The sequence below is a fragment of the Gopherus flavomarginatus genome, chromosome 1, assembly GCF_025201925.1.
Source record: "Gopherus flavomarginatus isolate rGopFla2 chromosome 1, rGopFla2.mat.asm, whole genome shotgun sequence".
Lineage (NCBI taxonomy): Eukaryota > Metazoa > Chordata > Testudines > Testudinidae > Gopherus > Gopherus flavomarginatus.
The window spans coordinates 100,881,269-100,905,160 of NC_066617.1; the positions used below are offsets into that span (position 1 = coordinate 100,881,269).

The 23,892-nt window shown below is 47.7% G+C and overlaps 1 protein-coding gene across 2 annotated transcripts; it reads left to right on the forward strand.

The window, feature by feature from the left end:
• Positions 1-2,712: 2,712 nt before the first annotated feature.
• On the forward strand, positions 2,713-12,561 carry IFT27 (intraflagellar transport 27). 2 transcript variants are annotated; one of them, XM_050927404.1, is made up of 7 exons: positions 2,713-2,976; positions 7,999-8,078; positions 9,393-9,452; positions 10,800-10,859; positions 11,507-11,624; positions 11,964-12,073; positions 12,261-12,561. In XM_050927404.1, exons 1-7 carry the CDS (start codon positions 2,943-2,945, stop codon positions 12,357-12,359), a joined length of 561 nt encoding a protein of 186 aa, XP_050783361.1. In that variant the 5' UTR covers positions 2,713-2,942; the 3' UTR covers positions 12,360-12,561. The 2 variants fall into 2 exon arrangements, with proteins under 2 accessions (XP_050783361.1, XP_050783369.1); XM_050927412.1 differs by lacking the exon at positions 9,393-9,452.
• Positions 12,562-23,892: the final 11,331 nt, after the last annotated feature.

The window sequence follows — 23,892 nt, forward strand, 5'->3', positions numbered from 1 at the left end:
AATCCTGTCTTCCCCCACTTGTTTTTTTCCTTGGGTTCCTTTTCTCTTTCTCCTCCACATGTTCAGGAAGAGAAAGAGGGAGCTAGAAGACTGCAGAGTAGGAAGCAGTTATTAGTGCTCTGCTGTACTCAGGAGAAGACTATGGACAGCTAACAGCAAGCACAGTCATGAGCACCTGCTTGGATCATAGGGCCCACCTAGGTCTTAAACTACCATTGACAATACAAGACTTCAATGAACGCTGGGTGGATTCTACTGCACTATAGACATGATCAATAAATCTCATGGACATCATTACTGATCCTCCCTGGCTTCATTAAAGGTGTTCTCTATAATCTGGGACAATTTATCTTTTTTAAATATTGGCACAACGTTAGCTTCCTTCCAGTCTTCTGGAACTTCCCAGTGTTTCCAAAGCTATTGAAAATCAGTATTAACAGTCAAGCAGGCTTCTCAGCCAGTTTTTAAAACCATTGGATGCAAGTTATGCAGACTTGCTGATTTAAAATAGGTAACTTTCATAGCTGGTGTTTAATAGCCTCACGAAATACCCGTGGAATGGAAAGAGATCTATCGTATGGCTACATGATCATCATCTGGTTTTTAAATGTTTACTATCACAAAGCCAGTGAGCGGCAACACCACACGGGTGGGAGGAGCTGGAGACAGGTGAGGGAGAGAGGGAAGCCAGGGCAGCTGACAACAGACAGAGACAGACTGGCTAGGCAGGCAGTGAAAGCGATGGGAGGGCATGAACTGGAGGGTGCAGGGGTGGGCAGGAAGCCAGCCAGGGAGAGCAATATAATCACACGCTTCTCCTCTTTCCCCCTGGGGCTGGCTGTACCGCTCGCACAGCCCTGCCTGCCCCCTCCCCCGCCCCCCGGGGCTGCACTCCCACACGAGGCCGAGGCAGCCTGAAGAACCCGGGGAAAGCACGTGCAACCCCTCGCGCGGGGAACAAAGGCCGGAGAGGGCCAAGTCAGAGGGAAGAGGATCGTGCGCATGCGCGGTTAACTCAGTTAACCCGGAGGTGAGTGAACGAGCTGCGTGGAAGAGCCCATTATGTACCGAAGGGCGTAGACAGTTAAAGTAGTTTTTTCCCCCGTTCTTTCCCCCAGAACGCTGCCAGGAAGTTGCGCCTCATTTTGGCGAATACTGCCAGTCCGTATCTTTCTGGGTGTCGCGCTTTTCCCTAAGCCTCCCTATAGAATAATTCCTCCTAGATAGTACGGGCCGCCGTGGTCTGCCCAATCAAAAAGAGGGTCCAGAAATGTAATTAGTTGCTGGGTAAAACAGCTTGAGGGCACGCGCACACAGCCAGAACTGCAGCGTGAATGACTTCATCGCCTGCCTCAGGCCGCTTTTCCCTTGAAATGGGCGGGGCATTTCTTTTGATTGACAGACCCGTACCCAATGACAAGTATATTCCTGAACCAATGGCCTCAGAGTATCGAGGACGCAGAGTTCCCAAAAGGTGCAGCCCAAAGGAAGGGAGTCAATAGCAGCCCGAGAGGCCGGTGGATGGACAGCACCACCAGCCAATAGAGTGTCACAGAAGGGGAAGGGGGGCGGTGGCTGAGCGAAGACGGAGCGTTGCTAGGGAAGCGCCGGTGGTGGGACAGGGCTGCGGAGCCTGCGACGCTGCGCGAGTTCGAATAGCCGGTGGGGCCTGCGCCCCCCTCTGCACCCCACTCCCCTCGGAGCCTGCCCCCCTCCTTCAGCCTCCTCCCCATCAGAGCCTGCCCTCCCCCCCGCACCCTCCAGGGACCCGCCTCCCCCTCTGCACCCCACTCCCCTCGGAGCCTGCCCGCCCTCTCCCCCACACCCCACTCCTCCTCTTCACCGCCCTCCCCTCCGCCTCCCCCTCTGCACCCTACTCCCCTCAGAGCCTGCCCGCCCTCTCCCCCACACCCCACTCCTCCTCTTCACCGCCCTCCCCTCCGCCTCCTCCTCTGCACCCTACTCCCCTCAGAGCCCGCCCGCCCTCTCCCCCACACCCCACTTCTCCTCTTCACCGCCCTCCCCTCCGCCTCCTCCTCTGCACCCTACTCCCCTCAGAGCCCGCCCGCCCTCTCCCCCACACCCCACTCCTCCTCTTCACCCCACTTCCCTCGGAGCCAGCCCTTCCCCCCTGCATCCCCTCCGCCTCCTCCTCTGCACCGTACTCCCCTCAGAGCCTGCCGGCCCTGTCCCCTCTCCCCCCGCACCCCCCCAGGGACCGCCTCCCCCTCTGCACCCTACTCCCCTCAGAGCCTGCCCGCCCTCTCCCCCACACCCCACTCCTCTTCACCCCACTTCCCTCGGAGCCAGCCCTCCCCCCCTGTGCACCCCCCCGCCTCCCCCTCTGCACCGTACTCCCCTCAGAGCATGCCCGCCCTCCCCCTCACACGGCACTCCTCGTCTTCATCCCACTGCCCTCCCCCCTGTGCACCGCCCCGCCTCCCCCTCTGCACCCCACTTCCCTCGGAGTCTGCCCCCCCTTCAGCCTCCTCCCCTTCAGAGCCTGCCCTCCCCCCCGCACCCCGCCAGGGACCGCCTCCTCCTATGTGCCCCACTCCCCTTGGAGCCCACCCTCTCCCTTTCAGAGCCTGCCCTCCCCCTCTACATCCCACCCCCCTCCACCTCTGTACCCCCTCCCTTTCAGAGCCTGCCCTCCCCCTCTACACTCCACTCCCCTTGGAGCCCGCCTGCCCTCCACCTCTGCACCCCCCAGAGACCTGCCTTCCCCTCTCTGCACCCCCTGCCCCTTTAGGGCCCGCTGCCCCCCTCCCCAGCTGCGGCTTTCAAGTCCGACCTCACCCAGGTCTCAGCTGCTGACTTGCCCATGTTCAGTCCTTTGGTGATTGTTTAAGGCTCTTTTCCCCCACAGGGCTCCACTCGTCATCGCCGTGACACCCCCCCCCCCGGAACGGTCCCCGGTTCCCCTTGTGGCAGCACGGAGCATGGTGAAACTAGCTGCAAAGTGCATCCTGACAGGTGAGCTTGTCATCTGTAGTCCAGTGCTTAATTTGTGCCAGGATTGAGCCCTGGCACCCCTCGGTTTGCTACATCAGTCATAAATGTAAAATAATTGCTTGAGCCACAGCACCTCTTTCATTACAAATTAAGCATGGCTGAAGTCCATCTGGGGTTGGCTGTTCTACCTAACCCAAAATAATGGGTTAGCTGAGGGGTTGAGTAATGGCCAAAATGGTCCAGTGTTTTAAAACACTGATTTTTGAGAACGGTAATGAAAGACAGCAAGACTTTGCTATCTCCAGGAGCCCTACATACTTAGACCTACTCACAAAAATGAAGTTACTCAGCTGAGTTCAGAGTTAAAATAACAATGCAAAGAAAAAATTGCCCCAGCACTCAAATGAAAAAGATAGACCACCACCTCCTGCTGCAGTAGTTGACAGTGGCCAAATGCTAGGAGATCAGTTGAGCAGTGAGTTGCTGTTATTTGACCAGTCAATTGACCGTCTTGACAAGCCTACACTGATCTTTCGCCATGTTAGTGTTAGCTGTTATTTATATTATGGTAGCAGCCCAAGTGCCCATTAGCTGAGATCAGGGCTGCATTGCATAGGTGCCGTGCATGCAAATGGAGACAGTCCCTGGCCCAAACAACTTGCTGTCTAAATAGACAAGGCATAAGGTGAAATGGGGTGCAGAGAGGGGAAGTGATTTGCCCAAGGTCACATGCCAGGTCACTAGTAGAACAATGAACAGATCCCAGGTTTCCTGACTCCTTGTCCAGTGCCCTGTCCACTAGATCAGAGTGCCTCAACAACACTGCTTCATTTTGTACAGCAGCTTTCATACCAACTGTACTTCAGTTACAACTGTATTTAACTACATTCTATAAAAAGCAGCGGGTAACGAACTAAGAGGTACAGATGAGGAAGAGGATGTTTTCAGATGAAATATGATGGAGAGCCAGTGGGGGAGGGGGGGGAAGATGCAGGATCAAAGAGAGAGCTCTCTTCACAGCAATGGAAAGATGATGTGACAGGAAAGGCAAGAGAAGCGGAGCAGGGAGCCAAGACTAGCTTCATGAAATAAGCAGGAGCATTCCCATTAGTGCTGAAAATGAAAATTAAGTTGGGAATAAGGATGATTCCATGATTTCAAACAAGAAAAAAAGTATGGTGTTAGTCAGGTTAAAAGTAAAAGAAAGGCAGATGTGTCCGAGGAGGCTGCTCTTGCTCAAGAGAAGCACAAGTTAACCTGAAAGAAGCTGAGGTGAAGCTGCAAGTTTGTTTGGCCATGACAGGCTGTGGAATGTTAAGATGTATGTACAGTTGAATGCTATCAAGCATACAGAAGCAAGACATCAAATGTAGAGATAAGATGACTGAAAGGCATAGGTGTAGTTTCACTTCTATTTGGAGGGAGGGTAGCCCTAGCCAGGCCAACAGGGTTGTGCATGGGGAGCAAATTCCATGCCTGCTGAGGCTTGCAGTTTTTTTGTATTTTTTTTTTGAGGGGAGGGGAAACACCCCCCATGATCCCTCAATTTATACCCATTATGAAAGGGGCTAGGTAAAATGAAAGAGTCTCACTTCCCTGCTGGCTTCAGGAACCTCCAAAGAGGAAGAATCTTAACACAGAAGAGGAGCCACAACAAATTAAAGGAGGAGAAAGAACACAATTAGGTGGGAGCATAAACATCAGAGGAGGGAACAAAAAACTCACATGTACCTACTCATCCGAAGGAGAGAGTGGCTCACATTGCTGAGAGTTGCACAGAGGTCAAGGAGAACAAGAAGAGAAAGAGTGTTCATTAGCAGAAAGGAGATTAACTATACGATGTACAATGATTCCTTTGTTATTTCCCGGGAAGATTTACAGTCAAGAATATTGTTGTGAGCTAATTTCTGAGAAAAGGGGAAGGTTAAGGATAGGGCAGTAGTTAGACAAGGGAGTGTATTTAAAGAAGGTGGTAAACAGTATTTGATTTATTTTTTTTTATTTTTTTTAGAGCAATAGGGAAAGTACTGGAGGGCAATGGAATTAGTAACATTAGGAATAGCATAGGGAGCAATGGCGGGAAATCAGGACCAAACTAATGGAAAAAGGCAGAGAATGTTAAATTACTGTAATAAAAAATATGAATTGGAGTGAGGGGAAAGAATGGAGCAGAGGAAGAGAAGAATGTCACTAATCCTATTGGGATCCAGGAAGTGGGCAGGCAGAGCCCACCCACTGCTAAAGGACCTCCCCGCAGCCTAAGGGGAGGATCCACAGAACCTGGAAACCAAGTGATTCCGGGGGACAACTAATGAAATAACAGGGACAGGAGTGCAGTCAAAGAGTCAAACGAAGGCAACCTGACAGGGACACTGAGCAGAGAACCCCGGACAGTGCCCACCGCTCCTCAGAGGCATCAAGGGAGCCAGCAGACGCCACCCAGAGGAACTCTGACCAGAAGCGTGAATGGACAGAGGATTGGAAATAGGCCCCGCAGTTACAGGAGTCTCCATCAACCAACCTTCTCTCCCTGGTTTTATATATGGCCTTTTCAGCCAAGGTCAGGAGGAGGTCGACCAGTAGGTCCCATGGCTTTATGGGGCCACAGATGGGGAGTGCATGGATGGGGAGGTGAGGGGAAAAGTGCAGCCAGAAATGTAACAAAATATTTCTGAGGAGTTGGAATAAGGGCTGCAAGCTGGCACACTCCAAGTAAACATGCGCCAGGGTCTTCCTCACACCGCAGAAGGGGGAGATGTCCGGGACAGGGATAAACTGTGCCAAATACACGCCCGTGCTCACGGCCCCGTGAAGGAGTCGCCAACTGATATCCCTGGCAGGCCTTGGGACCAGGGTAGAGTATAGGCTGGCCCACCGGGGTGCCTCACCCTCGAAAGGTGGCAGGAGGTCCCGCCACTTTGTGTTGAAGCGGGACATGAGGGTGAGGAAGTGAAGGGTGTGGAGCATGAGTACGTATAAATGTTTCCTTGGCGTGGTCTGGAAACGAACCGGTTGCAAGTCATGCAGCTGGCTCACGGTAAAGGGGCAGGGGCAGGGGCTGGGGTGGAAGGTGGGCGGGGCGTGCCGCCTCATAGGACCCAATCGAGGAAGGCCTGAGTAGCTGGCGCAAAGCAGCCGTCACCTCCTGAAATACACGCTGGGGAGTACGAGGCCTGGAGGGCCTCATGTGCTGAGCGAGCATCAGGGGATCCAGCCAATCTCCCCTGTTGCAGTCCAGGAGATCTCCGACTTTGGTGACTTCTGCCAGAACCAGCCTTTGGCGGGCATGCAGTGTTGTTGTTGGTCTCAGGATATTAGCAAGACAAGATGGGTGAGGTAATATCTTATTGGACCAGCTTCTGTTCCTTTTGTACCCTCACAAAACAATTTATTTTCCCAACACTGCTGCTAAACGATCCTGTAATCCTGCTTCAATACATGAAATAGAATTAGTACTCAAAGGACAGAGCAACAAATCAATGTACATAGTTTACTTTTCCAGTTGCATTAAATTCAGGCTTAATTTTTCCTAAGACTTGTGTCAGCTGAGCCCAGGGTGAAAGAGACAAGCTTTGGTGCATATACAGAGCTCTTCTTCAGGTCCTGAAGAAGACTTCTATGTAAGCTGGAAAGCTTGTCTCTCACCATCAGAAGCTGGTACAATAAAAGCTATTATCTCACCTACCTTGTCTCACTAATGGGGCAATCAGTCTGAAATAAGACACCAAATTAGACAAAAATTTGCACTGAGAGGTGGAAACAAAAGAACTTTCTGCAGTTTGAGACAGGGTGTGAAGAAGCATTATGAGTATATCCTGTGGAAACATCAGGACAGCTCTATGCCAGCTTCACAGGAGGTCCTGTTGTAGAGAGTATTCCAGGGAGTAGCCTGTGCATTCTTAAGATCCAGCAATTCTGTGCCACTGCTATGGCGCATAGGGACTATTGCAGCAGAAGCCTAAATTAGGGCAACCCTGGGGAGTAGCCTACTCTTGGGGGTCAAATCAGCACGTGGCATCCCCAAAATAGGAGCAGCAAAAGCCGTCTCCCTTATTGTCCCTGCATCTGGCTTTTATGGGTATGAATAAGCAGGCCTTTTTGCTCTAGAGATTGACACTCACTTCCCTTATGTCCAGGATTGAGCTAAGAAGCCACCTGCAGCAGGAGTTGCTTAGCATCTCCCAGCAGGGGCAACACCTGCTAAATGTGGGAGGGTTCATAGGAGAACACTGCCACCCTCTTGCTATTCCAGTAGCATGAATGACCTGATCATCCCACAAACACATTTGGATTTTGGAAGATATGTAATCTTGAGAGAGAAAGGTCTCCTATCACAGCCCCTTCTCCCCTCCTATTCCACAGTGTTTTGTCTTCACATTGAGGTATGCCTGAGTAGGTTTGGGAATCTTTAATTGTCCATGCTAGAAAGGATACAGGGCTGACCTGTGAATTTTAGAACAAATGGCAAGTCTGCCCTGATGTTTAGGGACCTCTCAGCCATGGATATTGTAGACGTCTAAAGCCAGTTCTGTACATGTAATAGCAACAGTCATTTCACCACTTAGGGTATGTCTACATTACCCACCGATCTGGTGGGTAGTGATCGATCTATTGGGGATTGATGTATCGCGTCTCATCTAGACGCAATAAATTGATCTGCGAACGGGCTCCCTGTTGACTCTGGAACTCCATCAGAGCGAGAGGCGAAAGCGGAGTCGACGGGGGAGTGGCAGCCGTCGATCCCGTGCCGCAAGGACGCGAAGTACGTGATTCCAAGTCGATCTAAGATACATCAACGTCAGCTACGCTATTCTCGTAGCTGAAGTTGCATATTTTAGATCGAGTCTCACCCCCCCACCCCCAGTGTAGATCAGACCTTAGACAATTATCCTATTGATTTTTCTGGCTTTCTTGCCTTGGTATGAGTAAAATGGCAAATGAAGGTAACAAAAAGCTCTTTTGGGGATTTGGTGGAAACAGGATTGAGGGGAGGGGAAATGAGATTGTCCATCCAAAACTAAACAAAGCGCTTTGGTCATGCAGGTGACTCAGCAGTAGGGAAGAGTGCCCTGGCCCAGATGTTCTGCAATGATGGAGCTCATTTCCAGAAAAACTACACACTGGTAAGCTTTGTGGGATGAAACATCCAGGACAGGGATTGAGGGAGGACACCAGGCTTAGTCTGCCATCGAGTGACTTCTCTAAAACTCCATGAATGAGGAATAGGAAACTCCAAGCAGGATGAATTATTGAGGGCTGGTTTTAGCTATTGACAGACCTTTACACTGATGCATTAAAGGGGGTGTCTAATAGGGTTTTCTTTCAAAATACTTAGACATCAGGCTGTAAAGAGAAGCTGACTAGCATCATAGTAGATTTCCATATACCTGTGGTGTTGGCTTCAAAGTTTAACACAGAGTAAACTAATTACAATAGTTTCCTTCTGTATTAGAATTTTCACAAGCTAGTGGGGTCTTAGACAATTTCCTATTTTCAGGGAGCTCCAAGGGAAAATGGTTTGCTGCAGGAGGAAGCGTCTTACTCCGAGCAGAATATCTGAGTGTGGAATGTATGCTCTTCACTGTACAAACACAAAAATATGCTCCATAGCCCCAAGCTATTGAAATCTAAAGAAACCATTCCAAGAGGAAGAGGGTGCGATTTGCAGCCCTTCCATATAAAAAATATTAATGGTGATAGGTGTACAGAAGCAGGATGGAAAATAAGTGCTGTCATCTGTGTTATACATTGAAATAAAGACCAAAAGGAAAACTGGAGAATAGAAATAGAGACAAAAATGGAAAGTGTCTTGGGGAGGGAGAGAGAAAGTGGAAGAGGCATAAAAAGAGGCCCCAGAATCCTATATGCCAGCTGCAGCAAAGCACTTGTGAAGGATCACATGGTCAGTGCAGAGGATTCAGGGGGATGTTTTGGTACAGCCAAGCAGAGAGAAATCAGTGAGTATTGATCCAGCTCTAGAGCTGAAGTTGTCAGCTAATATCCTGATATGTGAGCAAATCTCCAGAGGCTAGTTCTTTTCCATCGCCTTTCCTCATGTGAGCAAGTCTCTAGGGGTTAACAGTATCTTTGATTGTAAGAAAGTTTAGAGAGACAAGGTCCTGAAGAAGAGCTCTGTATAAGCTCAAGAGCTTGTTTGTCTCACCACCAGAAGTTGGTGCAATAGAAGATATTACCTCACCCACCCTGTCTGTCTAATATCCTGGGACCAACACAACTACAAAAATACTGCATACAACATGTAAGAAAGTTTGGTATTAGGACTTTAGGAAGTGTTATTGTGAAGTTGGTTCTCCACAGTCTCAGTTTGATGGTATTCTGGTGATCTAAGGTGATTGCTGCACCCTAGAACATACTGTGTAAGTGGACAGGCCTCTACAATCCCTGCTGATCAATGTTTTCCTGGTTCTGCTTGACAGACAACGGGCGTGGAACTGTTGGTGAAGACTATATCTGTTCCCGAGACAAGTGATAGTGTGGTGAGCCCTACTGTGTCACAAATAGTAACAGAAGGAGCTCTTCAGAGCACAAACTCCATCTATTACGTAGATGTCTGATATGTCTCATTCCCTTGGATGGACTCACCAGAGGTTTACTTGGATATTAAGTTGGAAACCTGATACACTGATCATGTGCTTACATAAGGAATTAAAATAATTATGCACAATAGCTGACTTTTCCAGTGATAACTTATTTTTAAAACATACATGTTTACATATTGAACTACAACATGACTTTTTAAACTGAAGCTCTCACCAATCCAGTTAGGGCCCTGCACTGCCATGTAGGATACTCAGGTATAATTCCAATTCCATAGAACAGTGGAGACTGGGCCCCATCCAGACTGTGTTAATGCTCTGCACTACCATTAAGATATAGGTATACTCAGGTTAGCATCCGAGTCTCTTGTTCCACAGATCTAGTTGGTGCTCGGAGTGGAGACCAGGCCTGGTGCACTGTGGAGTAGACCTTTTCACTGTTTATGCAGGAAATCCAGCTACTGCTTTTCACTTGCCCTCTGGGCTAGGCGCACTGTGGAGGCTGTGAGCTTAGCCACTGAGGCATGAGGCTATGTTGCTGTGGTTGTACAAGAAGCAAGTGTGACAGCTTCTAGTGTGACAGCTTCTAGTGTATACCTCCCAAACCTTTCCCCACATAGAATCATAGAAATGTAGGACTGGAAGGAACCTCAAGAGGTCAAGTTAATTCTCTGTGCTGTGGCAGGACCACATTAATTTAGAGTCTAGACCATCCCTGACAGGCGTTGGTCCAATCTGTTCTTAAAAACCTCCAATGATGAGGATTCTACAGCCTCCCTTGGAAGCTTGTTCTGCTTCTAATTACAAGGGTAGGTAAGCAAGTTTTTCTTAATATTTAACCTAAATCTTCCTTGCTGCAGATTAAGCCCATTGCTTCTTGTCCTACCTTCAGTGGACATGGTGAACAATTGATCACCATCTGCTTTATAACAGCCCTTAATATATTGGAAGACTGTTATCAGGTCCCCCCTCAGTCTTCTTTTCTCAAGACTAAACATGTCCAGTTTCTTTAACCTTTCTTCATAGTCAGGTTTTCTAAATCGGTTGTTATCTTTGTTGCTCTTCTCTGGACACAATACTCCAGCTGAGGCCTCACTGTACCGAGTAGAGTGGGACAGCTACTTCCTATGTCTTACAAACAGCATTCCTGTTAATACACCCCTGAGTGATATTAGCCTTTTTTTTTCAACTGCATCACACTGCTGACTCATGTTCTGTTTGTGATCCACTATAACCCCCAGATCCTTTTCATGGTCTTCCATGTAAAAACCTTCTTTCTGCTTTCAGGAACTCTTCCTTTTTGACTCAGCAGGCAAAGAACTATTTTCTGAGATGATGGAGAAACTGGCAAGTATCATGTAATAGTCTTCTTGTTCCTAAAGAGGTGCTTTTGCTGTGAAAAGGATCTGAAGTACCCAGTCTGGCAGATGTAGCAAGCCTTGGCCTGAGTGGAAGTGGGAGAAACGCCTCTCGGTTACCTATGACCCCTGTTCCTTTACTTTCTGAAACTTGGAACAATACTGTAGGGAATCTGTTCCAAAAGAAGGGAGGTGGGATCCCAGAGGAAGCTCCTTTGGCTCTTAAAAAGAAATGGGAATACTAAACTGAGATAACTGTGTGGATGTGTTTGGTTTTTTATGGGCTTTTTTAGAGGAACTTACACTAGAATTGGCAAAATGGAACAGATTTTTGCCTTCAGCCTGATCTTTCTGTTCCACGGAGACTCTGCCTTCTGATGGAACATAGAACTGCCCTTGACTTTTCATACTCCAGCAAGTGTGTCCCTGTCCCCCTACATTAGAGACCTTTCCATTATGTCATCTAATTTTTATGCATAGGGTCAGCTAATTGAGCATGAGGTCCCATTATATCAGACTCCTTTTATTTTTGTCCTGGAATGTATTTCCGTACTGACTCTTCTTCTCTGGGGATGTGTTGACAATTGGCCACATCAGTTTAATTAGAGCTGACAATATCTCCCTCTTGATGTACAGTGGGAGCAGCCCAATGTCCTGTGTATTGTGTATGATGTCACCAATGAACAGTCTTTCAACAACTGTGCCAAGTGGCTGGAGAAGCTGAGGGCACAAACACTTGGAATACACCTTCCAGGTAGGAGATGGTGAGATTCTTCGCACCCATTCTCATGTTTTGTGGCAGCCTCTCTTCCCATTGAGCTGTGGCATAGAGAATTATCTTGAATCCAAGCCAGGCATGACTTCCTCCAACTCACCCAGTCTGTTAGTAAGACAGACCAGGGAAGTGCATATCCTTTGCATATTCCAGGTGATTTCCTTGCTGTTCTTTCTGGCACCTTCTTTAAGCAGCCATAGTCTAGCAATCCAATTTTTTTCCTCCCCTGTTTTCTAACTCACCCACCAGGTTTTCCAGTAGTTATTGCTAACAATTCAGCATTTCTTTTTTCTTTTCCCTTGTTTCACATTTTTGTAGGTGTTTTAGTGGGGAATAAAACAGACTTGATTGGTCGACGAGTTGTGGAGCAGAAATGGGCAAAGGAGTGGGCTGACATCCATGGCCTGCAATACTGTGAGACGTCAGTGGTGAGTGTCTTCTCTCTTCTCCATCTGTGGAAGTGGGCGAATTCTCTTTTGGGGGCTCTGTTACAATCCTTTATCATTTAATCTACTCCCAGTATAAATGTGGGGTTTTTTTATCGAGCAGTTAAGAGTAGAAATAGGTGAATGCTTCCTCCATCCGTTTTTCACATCCTCTCTTCTCTCTTTACAGAAGGAGATGGAGAACATCGAAGCCCCTTTCCACATACTGGCAAACTCTTTCCACCGACTGTACAGAGAGAAGGTGGAAACCTTTCATTCATTAGTGTGAGGGCCTTGGGTATGGCAACTTGCTTATCCCCTGTGGGGTTTCTTTTAGTTCGGAAACACCCTGATGCCTAGAATCCCGCAGACTGGAAGATGGAGATAAAGTGAGAGATGAGATTTTTTTTTTGTCCCCCTTGTGACCATTTCCTGACCATTCAGATTAAACTGGAAATAAATATGGGTAAAGGCAGCCTTTCTGAGGTTGAGACCTGGTGTTTCTTTCGTGTCTCCTGGCTTGGTTTTCTTCTCCATGAAAATCTGTTGGATAGTTGGGGGCTACAGAATGTAAATTGCCAGCCTTCTGCTTTGAGATTGCCCCATCTTTCGTCAGAATGGCTTTCCTGCTAGAAACAAGGGTCAGATGATTTGGTGGAGTTTTTGAGATGGGTATGGCGTAGGGAGGCTAATGGGACATTTCTCATGTTGGACAGCCCAGCACTGACATATATCTGAAGGAGGTAGGACTGCGGAGGGCCTTACATGTAGAAAGGGCTATCAGGGCTGGAATAGACTTTAGGCCCAGAGCCTGTTGAGATAATGTGCCCAGCAATTGTGGCATCTGCAGGGATTCTTCTTGACTCAGGAATGGTTCTGAGAGGTGCCTACAGATTGGGGCTTGGCTTACGTGATGTTCCCAGGTTCATCAGCTTAGAGCCCTCTGCACTACTGACATAGTTTGCGACCCTAATCTATGTTTCTGACTTCTCAGAGTCCAGTTCTTACTCTGACTTGGCTCATTTTCTCTCTCTGTTAGAAGCTGTCAGGCTGCCAGGAGCTTTTCCTCTGTACCTCTCATAACTTGGTAATGCAGTGCCCTCTGCTGGTCCCAGGTCACAAACATGCTCAAGAAGATGCCACTGTGTTGTAGTGAGCAAGAATTGTGCTCCTATCTTCCTTCGCTACCTCCCAGATCAGAGCCATCCTTTGGATAGGGTGAATTGGGGCGACCACTCCAGGCCCCGCACTTCAGGGGGCCCCATAGGAGGTGCAATTGGCCAGCACAGTTGGTCCCGGAAGAGACAAATCCATCACTTCTGCCCTGGACCCTGCCCCTCCCCTATGGACGGCCCTTTATTCCAAGGAGGGGTCCTCAAGATTTCAAATAAGTAATTTCTCCTGCTTTCTCTCCCCTTGCTCTTCCCCTCCCCCCCAGCTTGCCTTTGTTTTGTGTATTTGGGATGTGGGGGGTGTTGCTGAGTAAATTCAGTAGTGACAACTCCTTGCTAGGTCCAGTTTTCCAGTCTCTTGGTCAAATGAGAACCTTGTTTAGTTGTTCAGTTTTCACCATCCATTCTCACATTTCCTAGCTGATCACTTGGTTCTGGTATCACTAGTGCATACAGGACTCAGAAGGAGAAAGAGGCCACCTGGCTCTAAACTATTGAGTCAGCAGAGGGACTTGTTGAGGTTTGGTGTGGGGAGGGGCAACATCTCTAGGTAGAATTCTTGTCTCTAACATAATACTGATGTAGCATGTGTGAGAACCGTTTCAGATCTCCGGTGCAAGGAGATGCACTGCAGTTAGGCAAAACATCTGTGCAATTCAAGATAGGATGTAGCTCTTTTATTCCAGAAGAGGGCCAATTGCAGAGATTCTTGTCTGCTTCCAAGATCCCAACATCTTCTCTTGGCTAAGGGGTGCTGATTTTTCTGGGGTGTGCACTGAGTCATTTCTCTGAGACAAGCTTTCCAGGAATCTCTGCTTTTAGTGGGTTGGATGTAATACATCTAAGTAGGAGATGTGGAGGCAGGAGCCAGCCACCTCCAGCTGCTGTGAATAAGATATAATTATTTTTAGTACTGTGTTGAGTTAGTTAAAGAACTTTAGAACTAAAGGCTCTCACTGTGATTCGATGGCTACTCCTACAGTTTTACTAGTAATGTGCTTCTGTTACATGATGGATCTTTTCATATTTGAAATATTTTTCCAAGTGGGTCTTTGCCACCTGTGGCATGATCTATGGAGGATTAATACCTTGGGGATGGGAGATAAGGGGAAACCCATGTGATTTTTATCTGGGAACGCCTTTCTGTCTGCACCAGGAAAAGCCTGCCATAGCTCTTAATGACTGAAGAAGAGCTCTGTGTTAGCTCAAAAGTTTCTCCCTCTCACCAACACAAGTTGGTCCAATAAAAGATATTACCTCACCCACCTTGTCTCGCTAATATCCTGGTACCAATGCGGCTACAACAACACCGCAAGTAGTTCTTAATAAACAGGCTATAAAATGGAGATGGGTGACTGTTTGTCACTGAATGAAAGCTGGAGAATCTAATTAGAAGAATGCTTACAGTGCTGATTGGTGATTTATAAGGTAACTGCTTCCTATGGGTTAGTGAAGAAAAATGCATCCCATTCAGGGAAAGATGTATTGCCTGAGAGTAGAAATGTGTAATCTAACTAGCTAGCTATAGGGATTCATCTACTGCCCTTTTTCCTCTTCCCACAGGCCAGGCCTAGAGTAAGAAAACAGGTTGTGTTTAAAACATGATGGCTAACCTGTTTCAACACACATTTTGAGCACTAATGTAGACATGATTTAATGTTTGTTAGCTGGAGGAACTTTGGTTTGATTATATTCAGCTAATGCATTTCAGAGACATTCTATCTATCTGCTTTAGTATTTTAAAACATGTCAGCTTGTTTTCCTAGTGTAAACGTGACCCAGCTGGGGAGGTTGGTAGTGGCATGGAGAAGGGGTGCCTGAGAGTTAGGTGGCTTAAGGGTTTGTTGTGGCAGGGAGGCTGTGGATGCTCAGCATGTCTGTGCATGAGGGAGCTTGAGGTAGCTAGGTGGGCTGGGCGGGAGCCTGGAGCAGCTGGGGGCATGGGATGTGTGAGGGAAGAGTCTGGGGCCCATATTGGGTTCCCTGTGCCTTCTGTGATCACAGTCAAACTTACATTCCTCCCTTTGAAGGATTGATCTGCCATCACCTCTTCCCCATGGGTTTTGTTCTCTACTCCTGTCGCAGTTCTGTGGCTTGCATTCAGAGGGGAGAGCAGTGAGCAGGGCAGCAGAGGGGCTGCCTGCTGAGCAAGAAACCTTGCTGTCTCCCTGCAACTCTACCGCTTCCTCCAACTGTGCAGGACTCTCAGTTCCCAGAGTGGATTTTTAAAACCCAGGACAGTCCCAGCCAAACCAGGACAGCTAGAAATTCTTCAGGATAAAAATCAAATAGTCCTGAACATACCAAGTTCGTTTCAACAGTACATAATCCTTCAATCTCCTTTTTCCTATTTGCTTGCATGGCTGAGCAAGTGCTTCTTTTTCTTCTCCAAGCTCCCCTCTCAGCTTTCCAGTGGCTCATTTTCATAACCCTGTTTCACTGAGCACCTCGTTAAGCTCTTTCGCTGCTCACTTTATTATGAAATATCGCAGGTTGTTTATGTTATCTGTCTTTGTCATTGCCCCACTAACTGTCTCAGAAAACCAAGTGCCATTTCTTCTCAGCAAGCTTAATGAAAGAAAAAAACAAATCTGGAGTTTTTAGATCAAATCATTTCGGAGAGATGAGCTGAAAATGGTTGCAGACGTTTTCAAAAGGGAGCTTCCAGTAAAATTTAAAAATGTTGAAACTCCTGATTTTCACCACACTTCCCAGAAACATTCTACCCTGGAATAAGCTGCAGCATGTAAAATGTCAGAAATATCAGCTTCTCTTGCAGAAGCTAGTAGGAATTTAAAAACTGAGCTTACTATGAGAAGTTTGCCTTCAAGTTCAACAATGGAACCGTCCCTGCTGCTCTGTAATAAATGGTTGAACACCCTGAGACAGGGAGGTCAGAGCAGATTCTTCAAGACATTAATTAATCTGAGGGTCTCAAACATTCAGAGAAGACATCTTTTAGATAAATGATGATAGATTAATATACTATTTGGCCAAATTCGTCCTAGTATAATTTCACTGACATCAAGGGATGGATTTGGTCTGTTATGTCCATTGACTCCTTTGGCTAAGGTTCCTTTGTACAATTCATATCTTGGGCAGGATTGACCCTATAGACAAGAATGGCAGAAGGCACAATGTTGTTGAAGTTGAACGGAATAGGGAAAGGGAGAAGGTACTGTGTTTGGGGAATACAAAAGGGGTTAAGCTGTAAAATATCAAACTGGGTGCTGGACAGGCTCCAGCAAGAAATGTGTAATCTATCCCAATTAGGAACTGCCTCTCAGAAGAAACCCCAAGCCTGATGCAGGTGCTGACAACAGGGGAAAACACTTTCATTTCTAGTCTCTGTGCAGTTTTAACTTTGTCTTTGCTCAAGGCTGAGGACTCTGCTTTCAGCACCACACCTAAAACATTCAGGTGGGAACTGCTTCCAGTTGCTATCCTGCCTTCCTGTCCCTCTGTGCTTGGAACTCCACTGTGATGAGTCCCCTGCTGGCAGCAGAGAGACATTTCCATTCTTCCCACTGTCATTCCTGAGGACCTGGCTCCCCCTGCATTGTCAGTCACCTCTCCCACAACCTGAGCAGATATCTAGTTCCTTGCCTTAATGGACAGCTGTCAACTATGCCTGTTCTTATCAAGTAGTTTTTTCCATCTGGTGGACTGTGCTCCAGGCTCATCAGGTACAGGGTCCTGGGGCTGTGCTGTTTTGTATTTAGGGAGTGCCAGAACTTTCAGAACTGAGGTGGAGTGCTGAGGAGGAGCTGTTAGAGGGCTGTGTTCACAGCCCATCCTCCCCTTTACCCTAAGGGCCCATCTTTCCTCCACAGTTCGAACGTTGTTTCCTCCTACTGTTGTCATCTTGCCTTGCGAATCCTGTCCTCTTGGCCACAGGCTCATGATACTTGACCCAGAACAACAAGGGGGGTGGGAGGGAAGCTGCTCACTCGCAGTTAAGGTTTCCCAGTCCTTTCCAAGAAATGCTCTTGAGCGGGTTATCGAGTCCCGATTCCCAGCCAGGCTGCTCTGAAAGTCCAAGGGTGTAGCTCCATCCAAGGTGTATTCCCCTTGCAGTATGGCCCCTGGCTAAGCACTGGCAGCTTAGTCCTGGCTCTGCTGGGGTTGCTGCAATGTAACATTCACAGACACTGGCTCTTCTCATTCTGACTTGGAGTTGTTTTTTTTTCCTCCTTGGGAGAGTTTCTCTCATTCTTCTGTCACAGCCTCACATAACTCCTCCCCTGGAGCAGTTTGTCAGTGAAGCCTGGATTTGCTCTTTTCCCTGGTCTCTGAGATCAAATCCAAATCTGGCAATGTTTATAGGGGAAATGTGACAGACCTTGCATGTCAGGCTGGGGTCGGGGATAGGGTCAGTTTGATGAGGTTCCCTCCAGCCAGACATGCATCAACTGGAGAAATGTGGAGCCTGTAATCACTCTGCATGAGTACTGGAAAAATACCCAATGCCTGTCCCAACCAGTAAGAGACATTGAAGGAGCAAGGGATAGTAGGCAGAGGAGAGATCAACTTCTATGTCTCAGGCAACCAGGGGAATTGCAAGAGCAAAGGGGAAAGAGAATATGCAGGAAGGAGTGAATCTCTTTCCCACCTCACTGAGGGCACCGGAGGAATTGAGTGGAAGGAGATACATGGGGAAAAACTGATATTTGGCCCAGTTCATGAAGTTTACTGTGGAGAATAGAATGGAAGAAGGAATGACCAACCTCTGTCCTGGCAAGAGGGAGAGCTTCAGGAAACAGGACAAGGGACCAATGCTCCAGTTTGGGGTTTTGATGTTGGAGTCAGGCTCAACAAGGGTACGCTCAAGATTGGTATGTCTGGAACAGGGTCTATGTGGGGATGTCATAGCTGCAAAGGATATGGTAGTGACAGGTTGGGCTCAAGATGGTCAGTGCGAGAGTCAGAGCAAGGGGTGGCCATGCAAGGGTCAGTGTGGAGGTGTTGGGACTGTGGTGGTGATGTGAGGCTGAGGTGATGGATGTAGTCTCAAGGGTGTGGGCCTGAGTCATATCAAGGCCAATAATGTGGGTCTCCAATAACAAGAGTAGGGTCAACATGGGGAAGTTGGAGCTACAGGCAGTGGTACCAGGATCAGGGAGCAAAGCATAGAAGATAGGATGCTGGGGCCTGGGAACCTGGAGCTGGAAAGTGTACACCGGTAGGGGCTGAGGACTCTGTGGTGAGAGTCAGTGTAGCTGTGTTGGAGAGGTGGATTGAAATCATTGTCACAGTATGTAAGGCCCCTGAATAGAGCTGGGCCAATATCTACAAATATTTTCCACAAATATTTGTGTGAATTAAAACATCAGTTATCTCTGGCCATATCTGCAGCCCTATTGTATTTTGCTTTCCCCAAAGATTTCAGCTATCCAGTCATGCAAACACTTGCATGAAACAAATTGTAAATTGATGTGTGAATTATTTGCCCCAGCAACCTGAATATAGAAGTTACGTTCACCCATTCAGAGGGCAGAAACAAAACCACATGACTCGTCATCAATCACAACTAACCCAAGACATCCTGAATTTTGTGTTGCATACTCACAGCAAAGACTGTTCACGATCAAGTCATACAGCAAAGGAACTCAACAACAAATATTGACAAATTCAAGACAATTGCAATCTACACATGGACATTCTGTGAACAGAAAAAATGGCTAAGTTAAATGAGCAAATTACTTGCCATAAATAATTCACCTAGCTCTTCATGTGAAAGGCCTATTTTATTGTGCGTGCTTCAGTTGTTTGGTCTTTTAAGTCTAAGCGAAGCATCACTGACTGCTCTTTTTGTATTTCCTCAGTTTCATGTGGACTTGATGCAGAGTTGCTAGGGTTTGTTTTTGTGGAGATGGAGTTTCAACCTGAGCATTTTGTAGCTGGGAGTAACGGGGCTCAAGGGCCGTTTGGAAGGCATTAGGCTCAAAGCCAGCTGATGGAGCTGTCAGAACATGGGATCTGGAGGAGATAGCCTTGAGGTGTTGAAATGGTGGGTTTCGCAGCTGATGTTCGCACAAAGATACTCAGGCTGGGGTCAGTGTGACTCTGCTGGGCTTGGGGAAAATGTGTGGGTGGTAGGGACAGAAGGAGTGTGAGCTGAAACAAGGTTGGCCATGGGTTGGTGTGGGGATCTTGGGGCTGGGTACCTGTGGAATTCAGGGGACTGTGGCCAGCATAATGGTTGGACTCAGATCTGTGTGGAGTCGGGGAGAACTGTGTCTGGCAATGAGCATGGAGCTGAGTGGGGTAGAAGGCTGGGGATGAAAGAGTGGTGCTATGACTCACCGGAAAGCCCCTAAACTTAGAGGAATAAATAAACCCTTTTCATCCACTGTGGCCTGCCCACCCACTGAAAGCCTCAGGATGTTTCTCTTGGGCAAGGATTGAGTCACTGCTACTGCTGACGACCCTGTCACCTGAGTCTGCCTAGTGGTGTGGCTTTTATTATTCACCGAGGTAGGAGACGCTGCTAAACAGAAGTGACGAGCTTGGAGAAGAGACGGGGCAGAGCACGTGGCTGAAGAGGAATCTGCTGGACATCAGGCAGTTATATATGCCTCAATCTCTAGCTGCCTTCCAAACATCTTCTATAGCATTACCCATAACTCTCACTCACCTTTGTGCTGCTGAAGCTGTCCCTACATACCTTTAGTGTGCTGCCTGTGCCCTGCACCTCCTGCACCTACCTATCTCTTTGGAGCTGCCTGGGCCCTACCTAACACCCACCTTTCTGGAGGCTAAAGCCACAGCCTGGAAGAAACACTTCACATCCTATCCCTTGGCATTCACGCCTGCCGCTGTCCACCAGGGGCCCCACACAGAGCACAAGCATTGGTTGGCTCTGTAGTCTGGCAGGAGATTGGGCTGGTATCAGGACAGTGCCTGAGCTTGGTGTGTATCTGTCTGTGGGAGGGGGGTGTCCCAGGCAGGCACCCCTTTGCCCTCCCTCCCCCCGCATCAGACTGAACTCGTTTATTATACCATCTGTTTTCTCAGTGCTGGAGATGATGCTGGGGATATGTGACTTGGGGCACTCAGGCGGAAACTGGCCTGCACAAGGCCAGCCATGTGTTTGCCTCCTAGCAATGCAGCGGTCAGCAGCAAATTCTTTGCTGCTGCCTCCTCTCAGTAGGGGAGAGAGAGAGCGTGGGCCTGGGTGTGTAGGAGACACAGAGAGATGGACTGTGCGGAGGTGGAAGAGAGAGATAGAGATGGGCCGGTGTGTGTGTGAGGGTGAGAGAGATGAACCATGTGAAGGAGGGACAGATAGATGGGCAGTGTGTGGGAGTGAGGAAGAGAAATTAACTGATGGAGGGAGAGACAGACAGATGCACTGCGTGTGAGAAAGAGAAGGACTGGCTGGAGGAGGAAGAGAGAGAGAGAGCTGTGAAGGAGGGAGAGAGAGGCAAATTTGGCAGTTGTGAGCAGGGAGAGAGATGGACCACGTGAAGGAGAGAATGTGGGGACAGAGACTACAGTAATGGGTGCGTTAGAAAGGCCACAGATGACTGGATGGATGGAGATGGATACACAGTGTGACAGAGAGATTGTGTGAGTGGAAGGGAGAGGGGCTGTGTGAAGGAACAAGTGAGCGAGGAGAGAGAGGTGGCAAGAGAGAAGGAGAACTTCATCTGAATGGCAGATGGTATCTTCAACAGGCTGTGTGGAAGAAAGTGGGGGTGGGGGGATGTGTGAGCCCTTCCATGCGTGGGGGTTTGAGGTTCCCTTACCACACACTGGGAGAGGAGACTGCAGGGCAGAGTTCGAAGACTGGCAATGTCTCCCTGGTACTAGCAAACAGCACTCACGCTAGGTTATGGTGAAAGCACAGAGAAAGGTGTTCCCAGGCCTGAGAATGCAGAGAAAGTAAACATTCCCTGGGCACCAGCACAGAACCCTTTCTCTTTGTTAGGGTTCAGGGTTCCCTTGAGCATTACACTGCAACCTGTTGACCAGTTGTTTCTGGTGGGTCGTTTGAATGAGTTTAAACTGACAGAACAGGTTTGGTTGTGTTGGTTTTTTCTCACCCTGTTCTTCCAGTGTGGGTTCTCAGGCGGGACATCCACCCTCTCTTCTCTCAACCAAGTCTGAGCCCGTGGCCACCATCTTAGTGCTCCTTCCTTTTTATTCCCTGTCTTTTAGCCACCATACTTCCTGTCTTTCTCCATCTGATTCTAACTATCCCTTTGTTCTTTTGGCTACATCACCTCTTTTCTGTTCTTTTTTCAGTCTCTTTCTTTCTCTGCGACTTTCTTACTTTGTAGATTTCGCTGAGTCTCTCATCTTCCCTGTCCCTTCATCTCCTCTGTGTTCCAGACTCTGTCTCTCTCCCAGATTGTTTCAAGTCTCGTTTTCTCTTCTTAGCTCCTCTATCCTTTTCTGTCTCTGGCTGTCTGCCTCCTTTCTCTCACTCTCTGGCTGTCTCTCTTGAACTGGGTTGTGAATTCTGTCAGCATCAGAGCAGGGCAAACTGTAAAACTGAAGTTCCCGGAGGGCCAGGTTGTGATCATTTTATTTTAGCAATGTCCTTGGATGTATAAAGGTGTTTGAGGGGGAGGGGTGCTGGGTGGGGGAAGAGAGGGGAGTGCAGGCCAGAGCAAATGGAGCTTAAGACTAATATAGGTCAGTTGCAGACAAGAGTCCCAGTGGTCTGTGTAAAAGAGGAGCGGCTTGTAGCTTTGGGCTAGATACTGGAAAGATGGCAACTGAAGAGTTTAACCCAAATGACAGATGGATCAGACACACAAGTGCACATGAGCAGGCAAGTGCCATATCATCCAAAAATGCAACTAGTAGTGAGTGGAATGAGACTCTGAATCTGTGCCATTGTCCTCTCCCAGGCATCTCCCAAGCTCAGAGAGTTTATGGGAATCTCCTGAGAATCCAGGCAGCTGGTTCTAATTCTGCTTCTTCTGTTCAGCTCCATGTCCTGTGCTCTGAGTACAGAGGTCAGAGGCATTGCTGGCAGACCCCTCCCTAATGTCCTCTGCCAGCTGGTTGTCTCAAAAGAAATGGCAGCAATTATTCAACAAGCAGAGTAAACTAGTTAATGACACTCAGAGGAGAAACACACTCCCCCCACCCCCCGCATTTGATATTGCAATGAAGTAGCTAGGGTGTGTGTTCAAGCTGCCCTTTACTGGATGGAATCAGAACCATCCAATTGTGTGTCAAAGACCATAACAGCTAGTGGAGATTCTCCTTAGGTCAAGTGGCAAGGGCCTGGAATTTTGGAGCAGAAGGATCAAATTCTGACCCTGGTGATACCACGAAATCCTGAGCTGCCATGGTGTGTAGCATAGTGACAACTGTGAAGTGACCTAATTGGCTACAGATTTGCCACAATATGTGTGAAGAGATGCCTCTCTCCCTCCAGACAGCTCCCAGATTCTACACAGGGCCACATTAACGCACATCAGCATAGTGTACAGTAGATGATAGATAATAATAGCCATTGATTATACATCCAAATCACAGGCTCTGAAATCCTAGCTTAATTTCGACTAAGATTTTTAAAAGATAGGATCTTAAAGTTAAGCTTGTAAATCAATATTTAGGCACCTAAATAAGTAGCCAGATTTCCAGATGTGCTGACTGCCTGTAGTTTTCTGTAAAGGCAGTTGGAGCTGCTGTATGCTCAGTGCATTTGAAAATCGGTTCACTTATTAGGTGCCTAAATATGAAGTTAAGAGATTAAGCAGGTTTTTTTTAAATCTTGGTTTTATTCCTAAAGAACAGGTTAGGATTACTATTCAATGTATGACTTCTGTCTATGACAGGCTCTTATACTATGCCCATCACCATGGTGTCTGAGTGCCTCTGTGGTGTCTGACATGCTTAGTCTGACATGTTTAGCAAAGTTCTTCTATATGGGTTCACTTTGTGGTTCCTAAAATTTGTATTATAGGATTGTGTCATATGAAATATTTTCAGGGTTGCCTACAGCAGCTGTGTATCTACAGATGGCAAAACTCCCATTGATTTCAAAGGAGCCATGGCTTCACCCATTATGACTTGAACTTCTATATGTTTGACCCCTCTGAGCTCCTATACTCACAAAGTTCCTAAATAGTCTTTGTGTCGTATATTTCTCTAGATTTGTTCCTCCGCAATGTCAGACGTGCACTTACTAATGAATTCCAGAGGGTCAGCTGCTTTCCTCTTTGGATCTTGCACTGTGACAGAACTTTTGATTTGGACATAACATTTCTTAGAAAATTCCCTGTCTCCATCATTAGCTCTGACTTACACAGCTGGACGTTAGAGAAGTCAGAGGATCTTTATCTCATTGCTGATCCCCTAAACTAGCCAGTCTTTTGTGGCAAGAGGGCTAAGGATGGCCTAAAGGGGAGAGAGGAATGTGTGGGTAGCTTGTGGCAGAGAGGCCTGCATCACTTCCAGTGGCTGCACTGGGAAAGTCAGTCTGTTCCTTATGAGATTCAGCTGATGCAGTTTCTATGATGCTTCCATAGAGGATCAAATGGATGGTACTTATATTAACAGAGGACCGTGGCTTTGGCAGATGAAAGTGAAAAGGGTGAGACTGCACAGGGGCTTTTCTGCACTACTATAATAGAATCATAGAAGTGTAGGGCTGGAAAGGACCTTGAAAAGTCATCTGGTCCAACC